Source organism: Oncorhynchus nerka, linkage group LG12 (assembly GCF_034236695.1).
Source record: "Oncorhynchus nerka isolate Pitt River linkage group LG12, Oner_Uvic_2.0, whole genome shotgun sequence".
NCBI classification, from domain to species: domain Eukaryota; kingdom Metazoa; phylum Chordata; class Actinopteri; order Salmoniformes; family Salmonidae; genus Oncorhynchus; species Oncorhynchus nerka.
In genome coordinates, this window is record NC_088407.1 from 28,201,521 (window position 1) to 28,228,759 (window position 27,239).

Genomic DNA, 27,239 nt, shown 5'->3' on the forward strand with positions numbered 1-27,239 from the left:
AGCATAGAGTGAAAAGAAAGTAAAGCTAAGGTCAATTACATTTGGTAAGCAATGTTTAGTTTGACTCCCATACTTGTCTCTCTGTAGGGGTCTTATTGACAGCATGAGGAAAAGGAAAGACAAAGAAAAAACCACAAGTAAGCATAACAGTAACAGGTAGAAGAGACGTTCACACAGGCGTGATGATGCGTTTCCAGAAATGACCTCCCGTTTGTGATGTCACCATGCGTATTTGATAACACTTAGAAACTATAACCAGAGTATATTCAAGGGGGGAAGAGGAGTTTACATATATGACGTACACTATTAATATTATTACATTACATGCTAGTAAACTCCATTGCCAACAAACACTTGTGCACATGCCCCTATCAGTCTCCCATCGGTTTTTGGTAAGCGGTGGCTAAAGTTAGCTGACATTTGAAGTGGCTTTTTAGAGAAAACCAAATCATGGATTTCAGTAAGTCACGATAGTACTATTTGGACGGGTTCATCATTGATACAGTAATTGGCTCTGCTGGTGTTACTCCATAAAACTCCTATTTGACAGTTTAGTCTTGAAAGACGAACAACAATTTCAGAAGTATTGATCTGACTAAATACATTTCAGTCACAATTTGCCTGACATGTACTTTTAATATATTGGACAGCTTTGGTATAAAAATTATTTTTAATGAACTGCAAAACAACAGTATTGTAGTGCATTGATGTTGTTTTTTGCTGGGCAAACATACTGCTTTACAGATTTTGAGGTTCATAAGTACCAATGGGATACTGGCCCTTTACATAATTAGGAAGGTTCAGGCGGCTTACATTTAGTGTCATAAAAATTGCCAACATCATGTTGTCTTATTGGAAAGGAGCCCAGAAGTAGAAAAGTTTTGTTTATGCTACTTCGTTAGGAGCTCACCTTCTGTGTTAAAAAAAAAAAATTAGAATCATTGATTGGGAGCACTAACAGAACAAGGATGTTCCTTCAACAATCTACCAGCAACACTTTGAAGTTGCAGTGCACACAGCAAGCTTCATGGACAACCACAGCAAGCTTCACGGACAACCACAGCAAGCTTCACGGACAACCACAGCAAGCTTCATGGACAACAGTGCAGCAAAACATCAAACGACTGGTGGTGTTTTCAGCTCCCAATTGGCGCGCTGACGTCCCTTCCCAATAGTTTGGGTTTGCTGCACCATTTCCCCACACTGAATTATGCATGCCAGGCAAGTGAGGCACATGAATGAGTTTGGAGTGTGACAAAGTGATTAGTGACGGAATGGCATGCCCCAATGGGAAGCCACCATATACCCCCTCCCGCCAAAAGCCTCCAGCAGGTCTTTTGGGGACAAAAGCAGATTTGTGTAGCCAAAAAGTCATGTCTAGCGCCATTCCAGCGACATTCAAGGAGGAATGAAAAGAAGGCTGGCACACCTTGCATGTTGTACATGCCCACTGACGGGTTGTTATAGACGGCCGATTCCCCGAGCAATGTGTTATAGGGATTGTTAGTGCCATGGGGACGGAGGAGAGCGTTAGTTATAAGATGGTTAGCCATTGCCCCTGGAGCAGCCAGACAGAGACAGAGGGAGAGAGAGAGAGGGAAGTAAAGAGGGAGAGAAAAAGAGAGAGAACATATGTATCAGTCAGGCAGACGCAGCCGAGGCAATGACAGCAATACACATTCACATGATCATTAAGGGCGAGTTGTTAAACAGTCGGGCTACAGTCGTAGCAAAGCTTGAAACAGACATGATCATGGTTTATCACGGCGGCAGCAGTGAGGTGGGTCAATGATGACTCTGCTTGTTCAATGGGATAAACGTCCATTTAGCATTGTTGGAATTGGTATGCTCACATTCAAGAGGTAGAATTGTAGAGGGGGGTCCCAAATTGACCATGTCATTTTACAAATGCTTTTGAGCTGAATGTGGTTTCCCCCCCTCCCAATTCCACCCCATGTACAAGGTACAGATGCTCGCTGACAGTGTGCAACAGTACATACATAGACATTGTTTTGAAGCATAGACATACACAAAACGAAGACATAACACTTCAATAACATACCTGAACATAACATGGTCAAATTACCACTCTACAGTATAGAACATGTTAACTCCATTTGATTTGAAGAAGGATGTTATGAAAGCTTTTGGCAGGTAACATTTCCGGGTTACTGTATTACGTTGTGTAAATGGTCTACATCTCCCATATAATTTGTCCAGTAAAATATTGCCTTCACTTCTTGGCATTCATCTTTCCCATAGACAATTCCCTGGCAGAAATACCCTCAAATAAAACATCCTCATGGATGGTAAGTGCCATTACAGTGCTGATTGTTGTCCCTTCGCACTCCCTTTTCCCTGTACCACGTCTTTCTACTTGACTTCGTTTGAACAAAAGTGGAGGTTTGTGAAAATAGAGGCTCCGATTCTACTTGTCTAATCTTGTCTAAATGTCACTCCGGACTATGCGGCATTGACTGATGCCTTTGCCTGTGGGACTCATCTGTTCCCAGATCAGTTCTAAATAAACGTTTAACTTTGAGCAATGTGACTAAATGTATCTAGACTAGAAGATAACACAAATTCTATGAATGAGGAGGTAGTTTGGATGTGGGTTGAATGCCGCACAGCAGTTAGTGAAGAAAAAACAGACTGACTTTTGGGGGAAATTGAAACATTTTGCGAAATCTTGAAATATTGTGAGTTACGGTATCCAGTTGAACATATCTGCAATAAGCTCCTGTTTATATGTTATGTTCAAATTGCCGAAACATCTAAGAGTATGTTTTCTCTCTTCAGATTCAGAGCACATAATATGATATTATTGAGATCCTAACATGCGCTCTATGACATACCCCATTCAAGTGTGCAGTGTGTACCAATGACTGCATAAATATCTCCCCCCCCCCCCCAAAAAAAATTCAGCAGAGTCGGAAATGCATGCCAATTAGTTCTGCCGACGAGGGACACTGTTCTCTCGCAGTGCTCTGAATCTGTCAGAGCCAGGAAGAGAAAGAGAAAGAGAAAGAGAGAGAGAGAGAGAGAGAGAGAGAGAGAGAGAGAGAGAGAGAGCGAGAGAGGGGGAGAGAGAGAGAGAGAGAGAGAGAGAGAGAGAGAGAGAGAGAGAGAAGAGAAAGAAAGAAAAGAAGGAGACAAACCGGTTCTCTAATGACCGATAACTCTGGTCTTGTACATACAGTGCCAGGGAATGTCTGTGTGTCTCAATTCTACGCCTGAACCATTTCTGAAAGGAGAGGTAGAGGACTCAAGGAAATGGCAAGAGTTGGAAGATGTATGACTAATTATGATAGCTAACTTTGAAGATTGTGTACAGCTCCGTTACGCATACTGTACTAAGGGCATAACGCACTGACCTAATGATAACATGTTGGGAATGAGCTAACAGTTATAGTATGTGTAATTTGGCCAGCAAGGGCATAATGGGAATTTTACAGAGGGGAAACTTCTGTTATGTGTGACTACGATATTCTGTAGCTGTGCTATTGTCTTAGAACATGTATTATTGACTAGAATTTGAACCTAAATCAGTTTCCTGTTGGGTTGTCTACTCCTCCGACCACACAGCAAAGCATGAACAAAATGGCCGACATTATGATTGCCCAAAGGACGAAAACGAAAAATATTTAAGTCCAATCAGTTATCCAGTTGAATAACTTCACCAATTGAGTTTTAAGAGGCAAATAATTTTATGAATATATCATTGCAGGAGTATCTCCAACTCCAACAATCACGTCGATGCATCGGAACAGAATCACAATATCACAATTTACTCAACTAAACTCCTATTTTAGACTTCATTTGCATACATTGTTTGATGTGGCTATTAATATGGATGTATGTATACATTTGGTTATAATTTCCATTTGATATAATCACTATGTGCTCATTTCTTGTTGCTGTTGCTTCTCTTATTCTGAAGCCTTCCAAAAATACCAGCCTAATTTTAAATTATAAACAGCTCCACCCCACCCTCTGTTGGTTCCCCCACTTATGGGGTCTGTGTTTGATATATTGGACCATTTCCAAATCATGAATGCGGGGATAAATTAAACAAGCCGAGGCTATCAAGATGATTGCATGCTTCCCTCTCAAGAGGAGAGAAGTATGGAGTCAGCAACAGTTATGCAGAGACTGAGGCAAGGTACTGAATATTGAGTTGAAGAAGGACTAGCAGGGAGAGATGTATTCTCTTCCACACATACTGTAATTCCATAATAACATTGCAGAGAAGAGCAAGGAGAAGGTTTGTGATGTTTATGATGCTTCAGAACATGATGTGTTATCCTGCGCCAGACTGAAAATGCATCTGTGCAGACTTAGTGTTTATTCTCACGCTTTACACATCAGACCTGACGCGTTTCAACGCCTTGAGCTGAAAACGTGTTAATTAATTTACTCCCTCTTCCTGGTCTTAGTGATATATCTACAGCAGTGTCTTCTAGGCCTGCCCACCCCACTGAGCTCCACTCCTTTCTCTCTCTCCCTCCCCCAGCTAAGAGCCAACATCTTGGGATGACGCTCGTCGCTGAGTGCCTAATTATTGAGATCTCCACACTTCCTCTCACCGTCGAACATCAATCCATCATCTAAACTGCGTATTAGTGTCCGGGTTGAGAGGGAGAGGGCGAGCGGATTGAGAGAGTGAGGTAGTGGCAGGGACTCAACCCCTCCGTCAAGGGACCCAACGTCTGGAGAGGAGTCGTCCCTGAGAAATGTCAGGGGGGTGGCATCATCATCTACTGCAGATATGGTCTAGGAGGATTATATAACGCCTCTGACACTCAGACCTCAGAGTCTGCACGTGTGTATTTATTTGGACCGCTATCCAACGCGCTACTGTGTATTTATTTGGACCGCTATTCAACGCGCTACTGTGTATTAATTTGGACCGCTATCCAACGCGCTACTGTGTATTTATTTGGACCGCTATCAAACGCGCTACTGTGTATTTATTTGGACCGCTATCCAACGCGCTACTGTGTATTTATTTGGACCGCTATCCAACGCGCTACTGTGTATTTATTTGGACCGCTATCCAACGCGCTACTGTGTATTTATTTGGACCGCTATCCAACGCGCTACTGTGTATTTATTTGGAACGCTATCCAATGCGCTACTGTGTATTTCCATGATTGTTTTGGGAGATAATTGTCATCATATCACGAAATTGGGAGATAATTGTCATCATATAATGAATTTGGGAGATAAGCATTTGTGGATGGTTCAACTTATTTTTAATTAAAAGAACAAAGCAATTACCATTACTTTCTTGGTTTCGCACTTTGTTGGTTGACAGCTGTCACGAAGACGGGTATTGCATTTACAAATAGTCCTGCCTCAAATAAATATTTTGCTCTTGTCCAACTGCTTTTTGGTTAGGCAAATTTATTCATGCTTTGTGCAATTCATATTGGCATTTACTTTGGTTCTTGGTTCCATCAGGTGCAAAATCCACCCTTTTGAAACAAATGAAAAGTTTCTTAATTTGATAAATTAGCACATACACTAACTGCATTATCACATTGAAAAGCTTCATTATTTTACAAAAGTCAAGGTCATTTGGGATGAGTTGCTATTTGAATAAAGTAAGGGATGAATACTTTTTTTATTAACAGCAGGACAACTTTCTATACGAGCAGGTGAGGGGGAGAGGAATGACTCATCTTAAAACACGAAACTAAAAAAACATGTTCATCCAACTCTTCCCCTATTCTAGTTCTGTCACAAGTCACAGAGTGGACCATCTCTTCTCAAGTGTGAGAACAACCCATAGGCTAATATGCTGACTTGAAGGATCGCATATTTCACAGTCAGGACACTGGATGAGCATAACGCAGGAATCTCCAACTCCAGTCCTAGCGATCTACTGTGTTTGTGATTTTGGTCCAGCCCAGCACTAACACACCTGCTTCAAACAATCACGGTCCAGACAGACTGACCATTATTCTGCAATCATTCCAAACAGGTGTCTTTGTGCGGAAGTGGAACAAAAGCGCCTATAAGCTCTTCAGGACCCAACACGAAATCCTTCCGCTTTTGTCACAAAGCCTATTTTTTCCCCTTCATCACACAACGTTGAAAACCTAAAGGAGAGGCTAGTGGGTTGCGGCGCGTTCAAGCATGTGCGGTGCAAATTGACTGAATATTACCTCTGTTCAACGACGCCGAGCTGTTGATGTCGCCGGTTATGAAAGACGACTCTGACTGTTTCCTGACTGTGTCGTTCCACATCCGACGGATCCGACTCTGCAGAGGGGGAACATTACAACTAACACATCAGTGGGGGTTTGTAATGGTAATGGAATCAGTGCTTAAAGGTGGCTTCCAGTTAGGATGTTTACAGTCTGTCTTGGGTGTGTGCAGCAACATTCACCATAAAAACACACCTCAACTCTGTGCTGATACATTCATTCAGACCTCTTGTTGCCGAAGACGTACACAGTACATGACTGTATTCTTTGTTACTGTGTTTTTCTGTAAGGCTTTATAAAGGTTTGACTTCCACATCTCACAATAGTGTTATCACAATTGAGTCATTGCAACTGTTATTGCTACCTCTCGTCGCTGTTATTGCTACCTCTTGTTGCTGTTATTGCTAAGTTTCACTGGTGTTATTGCTACCTCGCATAACTCTACACTGCTGTAAAAGTCAAGGCCATGTTCAAGTGTACAAGTCCTTGTGGGAGCAGACTTGTCTTCAAATAGTATTTACAGTATTCAGATACTTTAATCGTTTGATCGAGCCTGCCTGCAGTAAAAGCATGGGCAGGTTTTGCACTTTTGGGACTATTCCATTGGTTCCATTGAGAGATGCAGGCTCAATCAAGCACAGCTTAAGTCTTTGAGAGAAAAAAATGATAATTCTATTTCAACCCAGCGCTGTGTGGGAGTTGGGTTGATCAGTGTTCATATTTCAAAGGTCTCTTTCTCTGTCCAAGTCTCACTTCCAACTTTCATTTAGAGAGAGAACCCTACCTCCCTAACCACCCAGAGCCCACCGGTTTACGATGTACTTTGCTAATTACACGTTCATTTAAAAGCCTCCGAGTTGCCGATAAATTACAGGGTGTTTACGACCGCTTCCGTTCACATGCGGTTGATGGCGAAAACTCGGCGTAGCGGTTAGCCGTTGTGTCAATGTGCTGCTATATGTAATTAAAGGGTTAATTATGTACGCTGAGACCAGCTTCCGTCGTGACAGGCTGATGGTGTGCCGTAGACTATTTGCATGATTCATAAATGTATTAATTAACATTGACCAAGTAAATACACTAATGGGCTACAATGAACTTTCCGGTCAACATCAGCAGATAGAATGAAGTAAAAATCTATATCAGATATGCTCGTAGTCAACCAAATACATTGCCATTTGAGGTGAGGTGAGAGGAGAGGCGCTACCTACCTGTGAACCGGTGGAATATCTCCCTGGTGGGCGGGATGCTGAGCTCTTCCCAGAGCCAATGGAACTCTCCACACTCTTGCCACTGCAACAGTGGGTACGCAGACACTTTCCGTACTCTTTACGCACCTGTGAACCACACACACACACACATTCCCATTCAGACGCAGAAAACCAAACAACTTGTTGGTGATACTGTGAGAAAATGAATACTGTAGTTAATAACTACATTACACTCTAGCTTGCTACATGGTAATAAGCCATGTCATGTATAATTCTGAGCTAACCACTTTGCATTTCATGTGTGGTTTGAGAAGCTGACTAAAGCTCATACAGCAAGCTAATACAAGGACATATTTATCAAGCTACTCAGAGTCAGAGTGCTGAATTAGGATCAGTTTTGCCTTTAGATCACAAAGAATAAGATTAGATGGACAGGACGGGACCTGATCCTAGATCAGCACTCCTTCTCTGAGATGCTTTCTGAATACAGTCCCTGAACCACAAGGTTAGAGTAAAACACACACCTTCTTCTGGAGGACACAGTGGAAGATGAAGATGAACATGCCCTGCAGGGAGTTGAAGATGGTGAAGAGGTAGGCCATGATGACCGTGCTCTCGTTGACGTACATCAGGCCGAAGGCCCATGTCAGGCCCAGCAGACAGAGCAGCGCTATGGCCCCAATCACCCACGATCTGAAAGCAGAAAGAGACAACGTCAACATTCTGGACGTTCTCAGAACTGCTAGAGAAGTAACAACTCAACTTGAATACTTGCGAAAAGATCTTCGATTTTTGTAGTCTGTAATTTCCTAAAGAAATGTATGTGAATTATCACAAACTATCACCAGTGATGATTGTGGACTAGGGCCCGCATTCTGTCTGACAGATACCTGTGCATACATACAGTGGGGCAAAAAAGTATTTAGTCAGCCACCAATTGTGCAAGTTCTCCCACTTAAAAAGATGAGAGACAAATGAGAAAAAAGACAGGTGTATTTTATACTGATAACAAGTTCAAGCAGGTGCCATTAATACAGGTAACGAGTGGAGGACAGAGGAGCCTCTTAAAGATTAAGTTACAGGTCTGTGAGAGCCAGAAATCTTGCTTGTTTGTAGGTGACCAAATACTTATTTTCCACCATAATTTGCAAATAAATTCATAAAAAATCCTACAATGTGATTTTCTGGATTTTTTTCCCTCATTTTGTCTGTCATAGTTGAAGTGTACCCATGATGAAAATTACAGGCCTCTCTCATCTTTTTAAGTGGGAGAACTTGCACAATTGGTGGCTGACTAAATACTTTTTTGCCCCACTGTATACTGTAGCTGATGGTAAAAATCGAACTATGTAAATATGTAATTGTCCCAGGCAGCTACAGGTGGAAACGCACAAACAAGGTACAGGAGAGGTGACTTCAAAGTCAACCAAGCCTCTGAGGTGGTCTGAAGTGGTGACTGTTCTCAGACTTCCCACTTAGCATTCTGTCGGCACTGCACAACTCGGAAGGAGCATCGCGACTACCTGTTCACGGAAGCAAAACAAAAAAAACGGCATTTAAAAACAAACGTTTAGCTATCTTGGTCTGTGAACATACAGATGAACCAAAAAGAGAAGAGAAACGCAGGTAAAAAAAAAAAATGTTCACCAGACAGACAAAAGTACAAATCTAGATGAAGGGAAGGAGGGAGGAGAGAAAGGAAGCGGAAAATCGACAGGAGGAGTGGAATTAAATTGAATCGTGTGTTCGCCTGCTCCTTGGGGACACCTATCATTTTTCTCTCGCTCGCCTTCTTTCAAGAGTTGCACACATTATTCATCAATTACATGACAGACCATCAGATAGTGTACTCTTTCAAATTTGAACATGGGAGAGAGAGACTATTACTGGACCAGGAACAGTGGAAAACTCAAGGTAACTCCCCAATATTAAAATAGTACTTGGTGTATAATTAATACAGAGACAATAGGCGATACAGTTTGTATGACCTCGGGGCTAGCAGGTATGGCATAATCACTGGAAGACAAATGAATATGAACACATGTAAACACAGTATTTTGAATGAGCTGCCCGAGGGTTGTCCCAAAAGCCTCGACAAATAACGAAGCTCTGAATAATTATGCTAGTATAAACAGAAATACCAGTGCACTTCAAATCAATGAAATGATGAAAACAATTACTTTTTTTCAAAGCTTAAATTGCACAGTGCATGACTACTTCTCCCGTGACAAACAGGGAGAGTTGTTTCAGCGTTCTGACATGACTTCACCAGAAGCGTACCCATTTTAACTAATATTGAACAAATGTGAGGTGTGGGTGAATATTCCTTCCCTACGACTTGACGGAGAGCTTCACTAAACATTTACTAAAGGCATGTGGTGGTATAAACGTGACTCATTACTTTGTTATGATGAAATGTATGGATAATGAAGATAGTGTGTCATGAATGGATGACCTGTCCATTTTACTCTTACTTGATCTCAGGTTCGTAATCCTCATAGCTGACAGGAAAGAAATGAAAAACAAAATGAAATCAATAACCAAACAAAACTCCAAAGCCAATATTCCAATAATAGGATTTTGAATGACACAGTATAGTAATAGGAGAGGGGGACAGACACACAGACATAAAGACAAACATGAAATAATACTCCCCAAAAAATGTCTCATCAAATAAAGTACTATATTGATTACATCCAAAAGTCTTGAAGCCAGAATCCTCTTACTCACTCACTCACTCACTCACTCGAATTTTGCGAGTCAGTTACAGGTGCTAAACGTAATTATCGTATTCACAAGCGTCTCCACTCCTCAATAAAAACGGGAGGGCCTAGCATTTCGCCTCAATCGTCTGTAATAAATGGGCCAGGTGCGATAGCAAAAATAAATGATTTATGGAATTATTGGGGCCAACCATGAAACATAATATTCCCAGATCTATCTTAATGACCTGTTGGGAGAGGCACTTCATCAAGCTGATTGCCCCCTCAGGTAGATCCAACGAGGGTGGGAAAAAAATAAGAGGGAAATATTGACCTGGAACTAGGGCATTATTGCAGAGGGATGGGCGACAAACAGTGCGTGTGTGTGTGTGTGTGTGGGGGGTGTTAGGTAGAGATGCCTAAGGACATAATAGAAGTATCAGGAAGGTCAGGATATGAAGAGGTTATTTTTCATATCTTCCTTGGTTTGTATCTGGTCGCCTTTGCTTTTCACTAAGAATTGAGGATGATAGTTATTTTGCAGTGAGGGCTATCTTGGAAAAATCTGGTTCAAGGTAGCAGATATCCTCAGCAACCATCATTTCTTCCTGTTCTCACTCACTCAGGAAATGTTCAAAATACTGTATGAACTGTATATGAAGAATTTGGACAGGTATACGTGTCATTTCAAAATGCCTGTCAAAGATGCACAATATACTCAAGAAAAATATAAACATGCAACAATTTCAAAGATTTTACTGAGTTACAGGTCATATGAAGAAATCAGTCAATTGAAATAAATACATTACACCCTAATCTATGGATTTTACACGTATGGGAATATAGATATGCGTCTGTTGAACACAGATGTCTTAAAAAAAAAAGTATTTTTGTGCATTCAAATTTGCTATCGATATAATTTGATAGAAATAATAATTATATTTTTGTTCAGTGCATATTCTTGCATCAGAATTATATATATATTTTTTACTAAGTTGAGAAACTCTCCTAATTAACCCCCTACCACTTTCAGTCCTACAGACCTGGGCCCATTTCCCAGAGCTGAAGTGGCTCCCGTAGAGCTGGTGAATACCCTCCCAATGATGCCACTGGAGTGTCACGCTGAATGGTTCCACCGCAGCAAAAACAGCACTTGTGCGCTTTCACCGGAAAAAACGAGGGGAAAGTGCTGATTGTGTTAATAGTCGGGTAGAAATATCAAAAATGAAAATAAATTGAGGAGCAAAGTGTTCCAATCCAAAACAACCACATTAAACTGGCACCAATTTCCTTTTTGAAAAGAGACAAATTAGTCAATTCTGAGAGGTGATATGCATTTCAAATGGCTTGAGATCACATTATAGCTCACTGCAATTGGTCAATTGAGTCGCCTTTCACCTCAGCATAAAGAGTCTCATTGACTAGTTGAAAGGAAATAGGAAATGCTGTTATCTACTCAGCAGGATGCCAGTGGCTTAACTAAAGTTTTGTGTACAAAGAAATGTCGATGACATCTCGAATCGATCATACCATCTTAATTTGCATATTCCTTCAGGGTCTATTTTTGGGGAATTCTCAATAAGTAGATACTTTATTCACCATGAAGCATATACAGGACACGTCTACTCACAGTGATTTTTAAGTTATTAAAGAGACGTGTCATGAACAATCTTCAGTACGCATTCCTACATTTCTCAGCACCTTGTGGACTGCAGTCATTAACGCTCAGAAAGTTCCCAAATATAGGGTTCGACAAAGTTTGGTAAACGTTTGCGCAAGAGAGGAAGACAACGTCCAATTTGTGCCAAAGGAACAACAAAGCTAAATCCTACAGAGCACAAATGATTATGGGGTCAAATACAACAGGTTACGCCAACACAGCACTCACAACACATATCGGATGAGGAATTGACACAGGAAAGAGTCTTTGTCTATCGGGAAAGGCAATGGGGACCAAAACAATGTGGCATCTTACCAGTGCCATTCCACAATAAGAATTCCATCATAATAACGATAGCTAACATGAGGAAGAAAATATAAGAGACAAGAGTTAAAAAACAAAAACCTCAATAAGACAAAGCATAGCATGCGGTGTTATTCAAAAGAAGAGAAACTGAGTGAAATGAGAGAGAAAAAAACATGGAACATTCATTAAAAAAAAGCAACGTGATGACATCTGAACATAAAGTGAGACATCAAATGATGAACACACCACCAAATATAAGAAAAAGAGTGAAGAAATGTCCAACTAAATTATGACCTAGCAGGAGTCTGGACATTCTTACAATCCAGTAGAATGTTTTCTTCAAAATCAAAACGCTCACTGTGTCAGACTTAGAAACAATCCATTATTTTCATCATCAAACAATTTGATTACTAGTAGCAGGCTAAATTGTTAGCAGTAGCCTGAATAATTTAGAACTTTAAGATTTGAAACTGACACAGTCCATTCAAAGCAACTAATAGTGTGGTTAAAATAGCAGTAGGCCTATTTGTTTTGTATCATATTTGTTTTCATTGTCACAGGTGCCATTTTGGACATAGCCATGTGGAATGAGATATTGTACATACATCTAGAGGTAGGTCTATCAGACGCCAGAGCTGGGAGAGAAGGGGTCATGACCCTTATGTTGTGGTCTGAGAGACAGAGAGGCCGGAGGTGAGGCTTCTGATTGGCCGAGGGAGGCAAGTGTGACAAATTATATGATAGAGAGAACTCTCCACAGAGAAATATATCCTCTCCACAGACAAACAAGGCAATGTATCTCAAAGAAATAATCTCTATAGCTCACTCACAGTATTTTTAGATTACATCTCCCTTGATGAATACCTAGGGGAAGTTCAAAAACTGTACTTACTATATTTTGAGATGTAAACAATTTGTTACTAATGAGTGATCAAATCATCCAAGTATAAAAAAATGGTGTCCTTACATTTCTCCATAGTTACATTTAAAGCCACTCAGTTGGTGACTATCAACTCAATAACCCGTTCAAAGTCGGGTCGCAATATCAAAAGCTGTGTCAACAGTGTTAGCACTAACGCGGATGACACTCACAACCTGGGCTGTTGTGGTGACCCCTGTTACCGCCACACCGGCAATCATGAGTCATGACCACAGTAAAATTCCATGTGACTGTTGAGTTGCTGTAATAGCGCTTTCTAAGGTGATGATTCATTCAAAACAGCCATACACATAGAGCTTATGCATAGGCTTTATAAACCCCCAAATAATAATAATTAGGATGGTGCTATACAATACATAGCCTAACGCATATAAGGCATGTCAGAAAAAAAACATAAAACAAAACTGATTTAAGATGTCTTTGGTACATAATTGGTCTAGCTTATACTCCAAAATTAAACAAATGAGAGTAATTACCATTGAGTGTGGACTGTATTATCATGCATGCTGGATGGACTGGTTACCTTATGCTACACTCCAAAATGTATATCAATGTGTCTGAGAGATAATGTACAGCCCTAGGCGATGCTGTTGGTTCATTGATTGTGCAGGGCTGATTACAGTTAGCTATTGTCATAATTAATTGGGTGACACTTTACCTTTAGCTATAGAGAATATCTCAGCGTCCATGCGTTACCCATCGCCTACAGTCTCTCGTTTATTCTTTCCTCGAGCACGCAGACAGGCTGTCAAAAGTTTGGTGAAACATGTTTATTGTGAAAACATGTCACTATCGATGTTCTTGAACACATTTCACTGGGTTTCCCAGACTAAGCCCTGGGTAGCTACAGGAACAAGGTTGGAGAGGCCATGGCATACAGAGTTTGGGCTGAATATCACCTGTCGGGGGCAGCGAGAACAATAGATGAGTGAAATAAGTGTTTTTAAATGTATTTCCCAGCTGTTCATATTCAACTCCTGCTCCTCCACTATCAAACCGAAGTACAGTAGGTGGGAAAGCTACAGTAGCCGCCTCCATCCGCTATTCGAGTGCGTACAGATGACATGTCTTTGTCCCCCTGCCCCTTGTTCCTGCCCCTTGTTCCTGCCCATTTTAAAATGAACCTTATTCTAGATATTACACAAGATTACATTGAGAATAGCCTGACGGGTGAAAATATGATCACTTGATAAGAGAACAGCTGTGCAATTTGAGGCAAGGAAAAGTGCAGCAAGCTTTTCTTTGCTACTTTCTCAAATGATCAATAGCCTACAGTCACACCATGCAACTATGCACACCTTAGAAAGTCTTAGAAATTACAACATACACTGCATTTGGAAACTATTCAGACCCATTGACATGTTGTTGTTTTTTAAGCCTGTTTTTGCTTTGTCATTATGGGGTATTGTGTGTAGATTGATGAGGGAAAACAAACTATTTAATCCATTTGAGAATAAGGCTGTAACGTAACAAAATGTGGAAAAAGACAAGGGGTCTGAATAATTTCCGAATGCACTTTATGTTGTAATTTCTAAGACATTCTAAGGTTTGTATAATTCACAACTACAGTTGCCAAATAATTCTAAATCAAGCATTTAGGACCTGTTTCAAGTGATCACTTTTATGCTCAACATAGCCACTTCATACGCACACTCGCTATGTAATGGGAAAAATATCCTTTCTATTTTATTCAGCTAAGTTCAATTATATTATTCTAACTATAAAATCAGATCAAATAAAATAATGGCATAGGGCTTATAAGCATATCTTGTCAGCTAAATGAACAAGCCTACAGCTTATGGCATGTAGCATAGCCAGATAATATAGGCTTACAGTAGACCAACTCATATTCCGTTCTTCTGAAATACATTTTCTTTCCTATCATAATGTTTCTTTAGACCTGACTAAAATAAATAACGGATTTATTGTGATGGTGTGATTGTGATGGTGACCGCCACAGCCCTAATCACAAATAAACTCATGGTCATCCTAGCTCCAATCAGAGTTCACAGAGACGCAACAGTACGCACGGCCCATTGTAACATATAATCATATTCACAAACCTCATTTTAAAATCGGATGTTATTGAGTCACGGACAAACGTCACAACAGACTGCGCAGCTCTGGGCTTTGAACTCTGCCGTGCCAACACATCTCAGACCGCTATCGATACTATCCAAAAGAGTGCTGATGACACTGATACAGACGGCTCTGTCTAGTAGGGTGTTCTGTTGTTTATTCGGAACGGGATACACAGAGCAGGCATCCTCTGGAAAACGAGCCTCGGCACTGCAGGCAATGTGAGTGTGTGCCTGCGTGCGTGAGTGAGAAAGATTGTCTACTGTATGTGAGAATGAGTGTGACTGTGTGGGTGTGTGTGGCGGGGTGTATAGTGTGTGTGTGTGTACTCGCTGACAGAACTAGGCCAGCAGGGTCTCACTCCACTTTGACAAAAGCATTGACAGGCGGCTGGAGATGATGCCTAGCATTACAGCCATTAAACACAGTGATGCTTCTAGAATGTCTTCGAACTTCCGGACAGCGAAAACACAGAAGCTCTTTATCCATCAGTAGGATATAGGAATGGTAGACAGAGGCAGAAAAACGACTTAAGCCCGGCCACAAAATAAGTCTACCCTGACACCTGGTTGGACTAACACCCCTAAGTGAACCAGAAAAATGCTGTGTCATCGTTTTGGCTGATTCCTTTCGTCTCCTAGAGGCGCAAAGGGCCTTGTGTGTCATTGTGAACTAATGTAGTGTTCCAAGACACCACCGACTCCACTTTGTTCCAAATGACCTTGAATGACTATTTAATCACTTAACAAACAGATACACATCATGACCAAAAGTATGTGGACACCTGCTCATTGAACATCTCATTCCAAAATCATGGGCATTGATATGGAGTTGGTCCGCCCTTTGCAGCTATAACAGCCACCACTTTTCTGGGAAGGCTTTCCACAAGATGTTGGAACATTGCTGAAGGGACTTACTTCTGTGTGGCTTACCATTTCACGGCTGAGCCGCTGTTGCTCCTAGACATTTCCACTTCACAATAACAGCACGTACAGTTGACCAGGGCAGCTCTAGCAGGGCAGAAATTTGACAAACTGACTTGTTGCAAAGGTGGCATCCTATGACAGTACCACGTTGAACGTCACTGAGCTCTTCAGTAGCGCCATTCTCTGCTGCCAATGTTTGTCTATGGAGATTGCATGGCTGTGTGCTCGATTGTATACACCTGTTAGCAATGGGTGTGGCTGAAATAGCCAAATCCACTTATTTTAAGGGTTGTCCACATACTTTTTATACATAGTGTAACAATCATAGCTAGACATAAAATACAAAAAGGATTCAAATTTAAATCAATGACCAAACCTTCAACATTTTATCTAATCTCACCATTGAGACCGATTGTTTTGTGGTGATATCACAATAGGTGGTTCATTTGTTTTCACAAAACACAGTGAGCATATTAAACACATTCATACTAATTCCTTCATTGTCACTCAAACTGCAACGCCAGTAAACTGTGGGATTTATAATGTCATTCAGAGTTCCATATCCCGAGTGGCAGGGAGTGCACGCACAAGCGCACACCCAGATGCACACACCCACCCACACACACTCCCATTTATGAATATTCATCCGTGTGTTAGCGGATGCCGACGGGCCAGGTTCATTCTACCAGATTGTCTCGTGGCCTTTTCCCTCAGCCGACCAGTGTGCTCTTCCGATAATGAAGTACGCCTGCTGGAATACCTGTCCTGTTTTAACCCTTGCCTCCCCACCATGACACAACCTTTGGTGATAATGAGTTATGAACCTGGAGGGCACTGCTTCCTGCATCTCTGCATGGCCCTTCTCACCCTTCAGATGTGTTTTGAGAGGTTCACAGGTAAAAAACGGAAGAAGTTATTCTAAGCAGCGACACATGGTATAACGACACAGCTTCCGTCTCAAAGTCTAGGTTTAGTGTGAGGTACATAACATTGATTGTTCAATATAATTTTGCTGTTTCGGCTGCATTTATGCAAAGGTGACTTACAGTTAACATTTGTTCAGTATATGTGGCCCGTGCAGGGATCGAACCCACAACCCAGTGGTGTATTCGTCCAACTGATTCGGTTGCAAAATGGTTCTTAAAACGGAAGCGAATGGCACGAAGCGGGGAGGGAACTCTCTCAATATGTCGGTCCCCCGTCGGGTGCACATTTGTTTTTTTTGCCCTAGGTCTACACAGCGGATTCAAATAACCAACTCATCATCCATTTTTGATGATTTGGATCAGTGGTGTAGTGCTAGGGGAAAAAACAAACGTGCACCAAGGGGGGGCCCCGGGACATAGTTTGGGAAACCCTCCTCGAACACACCGAGCCATCAGAAACTGTTCTGTCATATACCAATGTACTAACTCCCATGTACTAATGTCATGTCTGGAAGGTCTCAATGCCTGAGAGGACGAGGGACTTACTTGATGTTGTCGAGGCAACCCGAGTCGGGTTTGAGGATGGCGGTGTGGTGGAACATCTTGTACAGCGCGATGCCCAGGAATATCACGTTGAGCTGGGAGAGATGGACGAAAGAGAGGAGGGAGCACAGCTGAAATGGAGTTTGTGTGTTTGTTGGTGTTGATGCTTTCATACATTTTTTAAACCGGGGAGACATTGTTTTGAGTTGAGTATGTTGTGTCGAAACACGATGTGGTTAACCCACTTTGCCAAGTAGAGCACAAAATGATATGAAAATTGTATTACAGTATAACTGCCACATATAGAAGTGCCATGTTGTACTTGACAATGAAGTTGAACTAGTTGGCTCCTGATCAATGCAATGGCTGGAGTCTGTCCAAAATGAATGTACTAAACATGCAGTTAACCATAGGAAGCAAACTACATTTGAGACTGATAGATTTAAGACTGTTTGCAGTTCTCCAAACTGCTCTCATCAGGAGTCAAATAATGTCAAACAGAACTGAACATATAGGTTCGGTAGAAATACCACAAGTATAGCCCAATAGAGCAACCAAATAGTAGTATGGAGCATCAGAATTGTTGCTGTTATCATTTTTTATGCCTCAAACATGAATCAGCTAAAAGCTCAGATGTCATTGTGGACCAGAGGTACAGCTATCTCAAGATGGTATTGCCCCTCAAAAAGACACCCATTTGAAAGCTAACTCGTACTACACTGTGCTAGGGAAGTGACATTCAGCTAACTGAGCCGCAGTTTGAACCCCCCCCCGACCTCCTAGAGGGACAACGCTTCCAGACGGAGTCCTTGTATTTTTCCCCAGTATATGCTTATGCGGTTTATGAGTGTCTGCTTGTGTGTGCATGTTACTGAGTCTGTGTCCTATCTCTGTGCCTCAAGGTACAAAGTAGCAGCCTAGATGGCGTATGATTCCAGGCGGAAGTTCTGGGCGAAAATCAATCATTATCGTGGAACGGGATCACTCCGAGACTGAATACTGAGCAGTGTTCGTCTCTCCTCTCTCCCTCGCCAAAGACATCTCTGTCAGTTGTGCGGAAAAAGCGACTAACCGGAATAATTCACAATTCACATCCTCATCCATTTCTCGCCATGACACCTGACCAGCAGTGGCTTATATTACAGTGGAAAGTGGATGTTAAGCTCTCTCTGGACCATTTAAGTGGTGCCCTGAGGTGCTAAGTAGGGTTAATGAGATAGTATGGTAGTGGGAAAGTAGGGACGCTTACCATAATTATCAAGGTTGCCGGTCCTATGAAGCTCCAAATGAAGTAGGTGTCCAATCGAAGCCAGCACCTGGAGGGGAGGAACGAGACAGGAGAGAGAGAGAAAGGGCGAGAGAAGATAGAGGAGAGAAAAGAGCGAGATGAGAGAAACGCACAGGACATACATCAACGTGGAGGCTGGAGTGACAAAGAGAAATGAGCACTTCAAACACAGTGCCCGCAAGGGGGTAGGAGAGTTATGACCGTTACATGAGGGTTTGGAGGGAGGATTTGGGTGGTTTCAGTGTCATAACTTCTTATTGGCTGTGATGGTCACAACAGTGTTATCAAAAGGACAAAACTCTAATGTGGCTCCGGGCTGAAGTTTCCCCGAAGTAGCCTTGTGGTTAAGAGTGCCGGGCCAGTAAACAACGGTTCACTGGTTTGAACCCCAGAGCCGACTAGGTGAAAAATCTGTCGATGTGCCCTTGAGCAAGGCACTCAACCCTAATTACTCCTGTAAGTCACCCTGGATAAGACCGTCTGCTAAGGTACCCAATCCTAACCTTAACCGTTAGTGGAGGAAAAAGCTCAACTACATCAGGATCAGCGTCAACTTCCCCCTACTTCTCTAAAAATGATCCTGTGTGCAGCTGGTATGTTCATTGGGTTAGAGGTTCATTCCATATAAGGAATAGAATAGTAGCACAGAATTGATGCTTTGAAACGTTTGCACAGAAAATAATAGGAAATTCTGAACTTCTTAATGGAATTCCATTCCCTTAATTTAATTCCATTCCCAAAACACCTCCTGATTTGACTGACTTTAAATTTAATGGACTTCAACCATACAGCCACTAATACCATTTTCACACTATTGTGCCAACCCAAACCATACTTTGCTAACTCACATACATTTTCTTATCACATTTTCCTTTCGAGCACAGTTCCAGCAACTAAAGTGGATGTCTTACCAGGCCAGCTCAGAACAACTCGCCTCAGCTCGGCAGTGTGAAAAGCGCCATAGAGACAGATGAACTGTCCAGCCTCGTCGTGTTAACCAATGAACCACTCTCACGGTCACATTACCATATTAACAATGCAACACCGTGAGCTTGCTTGACTTCTCCGTGGCAGTTACTAGACTCTAGTTGGTTGATTGAAAGCGAACGGGCCCAGATATGAGAGCGCATAGGAGCAGATGTGGGATGAAGGTGATACTGGGAAGGCGAACGACAAAAATGAAGTTGATTCATGACCTTCCGGCTAAATTATTAATAGTTTAATCTCCGGGCGCCGCGCGATAGACCTCCATTTTTGGCCATCGGAAATTACAGTTTCCTACTCTGTTGTCATTTGGATGACAAAGAGGCAAAATGGAAGTGGCAGCGAATTAGCCGTAATTCAATAGCATTTTAAGGCAGATTGAAGTGTGAAGAGGAGTGCGCACTTAGCTTCGGACAGCGCAGGCCATACTCGAACACAGGGAGGAAACCCGACAATGCAACTCAAGATTTAATTATAACTTGTCACCTCATATCCCAGACTACTATAGTGAGTGTTCAAGAAATCCTGAAAAGAGATTCATTTTTCTTACATTCATTTCATGGACATTTTCACACGGCATGGCCCTAATGGAATTTTTCAACGATATAAAGTGTCGGTAGCGTTATTAGACTTGAAATGAAAAGCTCAAAAGCCTTGGCCGGGTTTTTACTAATACTTCACACCCTAACATGCTCGATCACAACCAGATGCCTTGATAAAAGTCAAAATATATATAAACAGAATATACCGAGACAGAAAATAATGCATGCATTCCAAATGGCACCGTGTGAGCCCTATGGGCCCTGGTCAAAGGTAGTGCACTATATAGGGAATAGGGTGCCAGTGGGTGTTCATTTTGTATTACTGGGACTTGATACTTCTCCCCCTGGTCAAGAGATGATGTAAACACACACAAGTAGTCAATGTAAATTCTGCTGAACGCTAAATTGATTCTTTTTTTTTTTTTACCACGTCTGATCACAGAAAAGCAGATTTATTTAAAAGGCAATGGCTGTCATTTCTGCCTTAGTGTGTGAACCAGCAAGCCTCCCTGCCCGCTGTCCTGTCCAGTCATAACAGAATTATCTGTTGCCTTTTGAGTCTATCTATTTTCGCTTGGGTCAGGCTGAAGCTGTATTGGTGGCCATCTCCTCAGAATCCACTTGGTAAAGAAGCTAAGGGAATAGAAACCTGGGACCTAGGTTCCCCAATAAGACAGAGTAGCGCTTTCTCTCCCAACGTCTAGTGTTGGGTACTCTCGTCGGTGAAACTGATTCACAGCAACGTGACACATTAGTTGAGCTCAAAGAGACATTTGTAGAGGGGGGAGAGAAAAGCGCTACCGAGAAAAGACAACTGAAAGAGACTAAGTCACGCGTGACGACTTCTCTCTCATGATGGGCTCCAGGTACGCCAAGTTGTTGAAATGCAGTTTGTCTATTGCAAAATGGATAGAGTGGCCCTTAAAGTTTGAACAAACTGTCATTATTAATGTCAGACAAATGACCAAGTAAAGGATTTATGGTGAAATGTGAGCTATTTATGGTGAAATGTGCCTATTTTGGTTGCAATGTTGTGATTTGTGAATATGAAGTGAGTTCATCTTCTTATGGTATAACATGGTATATGTGCGTGTGGTGTGTGTGTGTGTGTGTGTGTGTATGTGGTGTGTACAAGCGCACTTGAACATGTCCAGTATGACATGTTTGATGAAACATCTCATGAGCAAACTGCTGATGCTGGTTTATATTTTTTGGATGGGCTACAGATTTAGTGAAAGAGGAACGGTGTCTCCGTGTCATTGTTAGGACGGCTGGTTCATGTTTCAGAGAGAAGCGCGAGAGCAAATCAAATGAGCATCTCGAGCATCTTCTGCAGGGAAACAGAAGAACCAATGAAGACTGCCGTCTCGCCGTCTACCTTTCTCTCTTCGTCTCCGTCTAGCTCTTCCTCCCCACCCCCCCTCCCCAATCTCTCCATCTATTGTTCCCTCAGATAATTGGGAGTCATGTGAACGCTACAGACGCTAACCACAACGGCTTGACATTCACATGGCTACGGCAAGCGTTTGAGCTTGCATTTTCCACTGTTAAAACATTTTGTCAAGTCAGCAGAAGTCCTGTTTGAGAATAACCGCTCAGGTTATAATGAGCAGAAAACGCTACTCATTATTAAGGGGTGATGAGGAGCATTAGTTATTGCAGCAATGCCAAATATATATCGTTGGAGGCTAACGACTACCACAAATTGTTTTTGCTCAAAATGAGTCAGCCGAATCAGTATGGCTGTGGGAATGTGTGAGAAGTAAACTGACTAACTAAATGTGCAAATCAAATGTAGTGTCAGGACAGGCGTTTTTCTTGTCTAGGTGACGTGACGAGGAACAACTCTGTGCCCTTGTTATATTTACATCTACAAGATGTTTCTATTTCAGGTCACACGTTCAGGAAACCCCTCATCTGGGAACATATTCATAAAGAGTCTCAGAGTAGCCATTTTTGCATCAGTAAAAGTGTTTATACAGAAACTCAGCCTAAAACACCAAAGAGCAAGCAATGCATCCTAGACCAGCACTCCTACTCTGAGACACATTATGAATACAGGACCTGATCTTAAAATGAATAACAATTTCTCAAAAAGAAAAGAAAAAAAAGAATGGCACAGCAGAATGGAACTACGTCTCGACAGCCGTTAAACAAACAAATGCCCAGAATAACATTACTGAACCTATCACAACCATATTGACTAGTTCAGATATGGCCAAGCCTGGCTTTGTGTATCATAAGATGGTGCTAGTCGTACAGATGACTTCTTTGAACAAGCCATTATTTAATTTTTAAAAACTTTTTGAATTAAAAAAGTATATGTTATTATAGTATAATACATGCCACTTAGTAGACACTATTATCCAAAGAAACATACGTTTTTCATATGGTTGGTGCCAGCAGGAATCAAACCCACGATCCTTTGCATTGCAAGCGCCATGCTCTACCAATTGAGCCACACAGGACCATATTGGCTATGCCACCAGCAGCCTTGCCTCCAAGTAAGAGCTTGTCTAGAAGTGTTTCCCAAACAGGTCCCAAGACCCCCTGTCGTTTCACACATTTGTTCAATTCGAACCCTAGCACACCCGATTTGACGAATCAAGGGCTTGCTGATTAGTTTGAATGAGGTGTACTGGAAAATATCAAATAGAGGAACACATGGTGCTTGCTGAGAGGTTTAAGCAACACTGCTTTAGAATCTAGACCATAGTAGTTAATGGGTTAATGGTGGGCATGGCATGGTTCTAACGACAGGGTTCCCTACAGCGAGGTTCTAAAAATGGGGTTCTAAAGCAGTGGTTCGAGTTCCGGTAAATACTCACACTCGATCCGTGCCGTAGCTCCGGTAGTCGACGGCGGCCGACACAGCCACAACGAGCGCGGGCACGCCGTAGCCCACCAGGTAGAAGTAGCGTTTGCGCGAGTGCTCACTCTCGAACACCTCCACCAGCATAATGTAGAGCTGCACACCCTCCAGGAACATCCAGGTGAAGGCAGCCAGGAAGAAGAAGTGGAGCAGGGCAGCGAACACAGCACAGGCAATCTGAGGAGGGGAGAGGAGACAGTACAGGTCAAAGGTCATTGGCTTAAAATCAGACAGAAAACGTGTCGATGTGCAGCTAAGATTTCCAAGAACAATACGGACGACAGGTGTTACTCTCTCATGATTTTATTCCTATTATTAAAACATTTATTTTATATTATTCAAAAGCCCTTTAGGGCGTGAAACGTCAGTCTCGTGCATTTGACAAGGTAGTAGACATAAATAAACAAGGAACTAATGACTTTTCAAATGAGCGAGAGTTGCTCCATGCTTCAAATGAAAAATGGCATGATATCACCAACTGGAATGGACAGGAGCGCCAACACTGTGCATGCACACCCGCGTGCGCGCACACTCACACACACACACACACACACACACACACACACACACACACACACACACACACACACAGTGTACTTGCAACGACTGTAATTGATCCGATTATTGGAGCAATTGGTCATACGCGAGGTAATTTGTTCAACGGTCATTGAAATTGGTTTCAATTAAATGACTCTCAGGTTCAGTGGCCATCACCGCAGTGAGGAGGAGTGATCTTTAAATTGCCCAGTGAATCAAGACCATCACATCTTATGAAAAGGGAAGAGTAGAGGGCAAAAGCACAGCCTGCAAATGTCCATCGTTCAGCAGGGTCCACGTTTATGAGAGCAGGTGTGTGTCTTTCTGTGCCTGTCAATGCACTAATTGTGGAACAGACTTTACATTGCGTACCTCACACACACACACACACACCCTTTCACTGCTCCTCTAACTCCTCTCACCACCCTCCCTACTGCACCCTGTTGATAATGACTTTGCCCTTAGTGCAGAACTAGTACCAGATACCTACGACAGCCAGCGACAGTCATTAAAAACAGTGATGGCCTAATCCAGATTATCAGCAGCATTTAGAGATCAGTCTACTGCTCTACATCATGACGGGAGGTTTAGTGCAGTGGCGGGTGGTGGAAAGGGGGGAAAAGGGAGAGGGCGGGGGGAGCGTGTGTGTGTGGTCATTTGATAGAAACACAGGAGCTTGAGCTGTGTCAGGTGAAGTAACAGGGTGGAACTGGGAGAACCAGGGGGACTGGGGAGGAACTGGCTGAAGGAGTATTTGGGAGAGATGCTTAGAAAGGTCTAGATGAGGGCAGAGTCAGTGTTGGCTATAGATATCCCATGGTGTTAATTATCATTGCATGTGTATATATATATATATACACACACACATATATATATATATATATACACACACACACATATACATATATACACACACACACACACACACACACGTTTAGACACCTACTCATTAAAGGGTTTTTCTTTATTTTTACTACTTTCTACATTGTAGAATAACTATCAAAACTATGAAATAACACTCAAAAAAAGTGTTAAACAAATCAAGAAATATTTGAGATTCTTCAAAGTAGCCACCCTTTGCCTTGATGACAGCTTTGCACACTCTTGGCATTCTCTCAATCAGCTTCACCTGGAATGTTTTTTCAACAGTATTGAAGGAGTTCCTAAATATGCTGAGCTCTTATTCACTGCCTTCCGCCTCTCTGCGTTCCAACTCATCCGAAACCATCTCAATTGGGTTGAGGTCAGGTGATTGTGGAGGCCAGGTCATCTGATGCAGCACCATCACTCTGCTTCTTGGTCAAATAGCCCTTACACAGCCTGGAGGGGTGTGGGGTCATTGTCCTGTTGGGAAAAAATGTTTATAGTCCCACTAAGTGCAAACCAGATGGGATGACGTATCGCTGCAGAATGCTGTGGTAGACATACTGGTTAAATGTGCCTTGAATTCTAAATAAATCATTGACAGTGTCACCATCATAGCACTCCCACACCATCACACCTCCTCCTCCATGCTTCACTGTGGGAACCACACATGCGGAGATCATCCGTTCACCTACTCTGCATCTCACAAAGACTCAGACCAAAGGACAGATTTTCAATGGTCTAATGTCCATTGCTCCTGTTTCTTGGCCTAAGCAAGTCTCTTCTTCTTATTGGTGTCTTTTAGTAGTGGTTTCTTTGCAGCAATTCAACCATAAAAGCCTGATTCATGCAGTCTCCTCTGAACAGTTGATGTTGAGATGTGTCTGTTACTTGAATTCTCTGAAGCATTTATTTGGGCTGCAATCTGAGGTGCAGTTAACTCTAATGAATGTATCCTCTGCAGCAGAGGTAACTCTGGGTCTTCCTTTCCTGTGGCGGTCCTCATGAGAGACAGTTTCATCGTAGCACTTGATGGTTTTTGCGACTGCACATGAAGAAACTTTCAAAGTTCTTGAAATTTTCCGGATTGACTGACCTTCGTGTCTTAAATTATTGATAGACTGTCACTTCTCTTTGCTCATTTGAGCTGTTATTGCCGTAATATGGACTTGGTCTTTTACCAAATAGGGATATCTTCTGTATACCACCCCTACCTTGTCACATCACAACTGACTGGCTCAAAAGCAGTAAGATGGAAATAAATTCCACAAATTAAAAAAGGCACACCTGTTAATTGAAATGCATTCCAGGTGACTACCTCATAAAGAATGCCAATAGAGTGCAAAGCTATCATTTTTTAAATGTATTTTTTTTACCTTTATTTAACTAGGCAAGTCAGTTAAGAACAAATTCTTATTTTCAATGATGGCTAACTGCCTGTTCAGGGGCAGAACGACAGATTTCCACCTTGTCAGCTCGGGTATTTGAACTTGCAACCTTTCGGTTACTAGTCTAACGCTCTAAACACAAGGCTACCCTGCCGCCCCCCCATCGTCAAGGCAAAGGGTGGCTACTTTGAAGAATGTCAAATATAAAATATATTTTACATTTACATTTAAGTCATTTAGCAGACGCTCTTATCCAGAGCGACTTACAAATTGGTGCGTTCACCTTAAGACATCCAGTGGAACAGCCACTTTACAATAGTGCATCTAAATCTTTTAAGGGGGGTGAGAAGGATTACTTTATCCTATCCTAGGTATTCCTGAAAGAGGTGGGGTTTCAGGTGTCTCCGGAAGGTGGTGATTGACTCCGCTGTCCTGGCGTCGTGAGGGAGTTTGTTCCACCATTTTGATTTGCATAACACTTTTTTGGTTATTACATGACTCCATATGTGTTATTTCATAGCTTTGAGGTCTTCATTATTATTCTATTCTAATGTAGAAAATAGTAAAAAATAAAGACAAATCCTTGAATGAGTAGGTGTTCTAAAACTTTTGACTGGTAGTGTATATATCATGTCAAAACAATTGCATTTTGACAGGTGGACTCCAATTAAGTTGTAGAAACATCTCAAGGATGATCAATGGACACAGGATGCACCTGAGCTCAATTTTGAGTCTCATAGCAAAGGGTCTGAACACTTATGCAAATAAGGTATGTGTGAATTTGTCATTATGAGGTATTGTGTGTAGATTGCTGAGGATTTTTTTTTATTTACTCCATTTCAGAATAAGGCGGTAACGTAACAAAATGAGAAAAAAGTTGAGGTCGGAATGCTTTCCGACGACACTGTATATCCTCCAAACACCGGTTTCGAGAGCATTATCACTTTTATGCAACAGGTTACCAACCTATTCAAATAATGATTTACATATTTTCATTAAAAAAAGGTATTTTGACAAATGTATTCATATTATGTTATCTTTCCACAATATATAGTTCCCGACACAAATCTGTGGTTGCCACCCAAGTCGGCTGGTCGTTTGTTCTATCGGTTTGGTTGCCAGAGACGTGACCAAGTCGTTCAGTCTTTTTGTTCTCTATCTATGGACGCGACCCAGTCGTTCGTTCTAAATGTTCCATTGCCATACAAGTTGGCGACGTTCTTATCCTTTGCTTGCGAGTTAGCAAAACTACAGCAAAA

General features: G+C 41.9%; 1 protein-coding gene across 6 annotated transcripts in view; it reads right to left on the bottom strand.

Annotated features, from left to right (window-relative positions):
* LOC115138076 (adhesion G protein-coupled receptor L3-like) overlaps positions 1-27,239 on the bottom strand; it is a 421,820-nt gene that overhangs the window by 17,985 nt on the left and 376,596 nt on the right. For 3 of the 6 annotated variants that reach the window (XM_065025470.1, XM_029674495.2, XM_029674494.2), the window contains 6 exons: positions 23,148-23,368; positions 18,755-18,821; positions 17,509-17,600; positions 7,948-8,116; positions 7,424-7,549; positions 6,171-6,267 (listed from right to left, as the gene is read on the bottom strand). In XM_065025470.1, coding sequence (XP_064881542.1) covers positions 6,171-6,267; positions 7,424-7,549; positions 7,948-8,116; positions 17,509-17,600; positions 18,755-18,821; positions 23,148-23,368 — 772 coding nt within the window. Of the gene's footprint in view, positions 1-39; positions 92-1,429; positions 1,559-6,170; positions 6,268-7,423; positions 7,550-7,947; positions 8,117-17,508; positions 17,601-18,754; positions 18,822-23,147; positions 23,369-27,239 lie in introns of all 6 variants that reach the window. The other 3 variants (XM_065025469.1, XM_029674484.2, XM_065025471.1) reach the window with 2 other exon arrangements.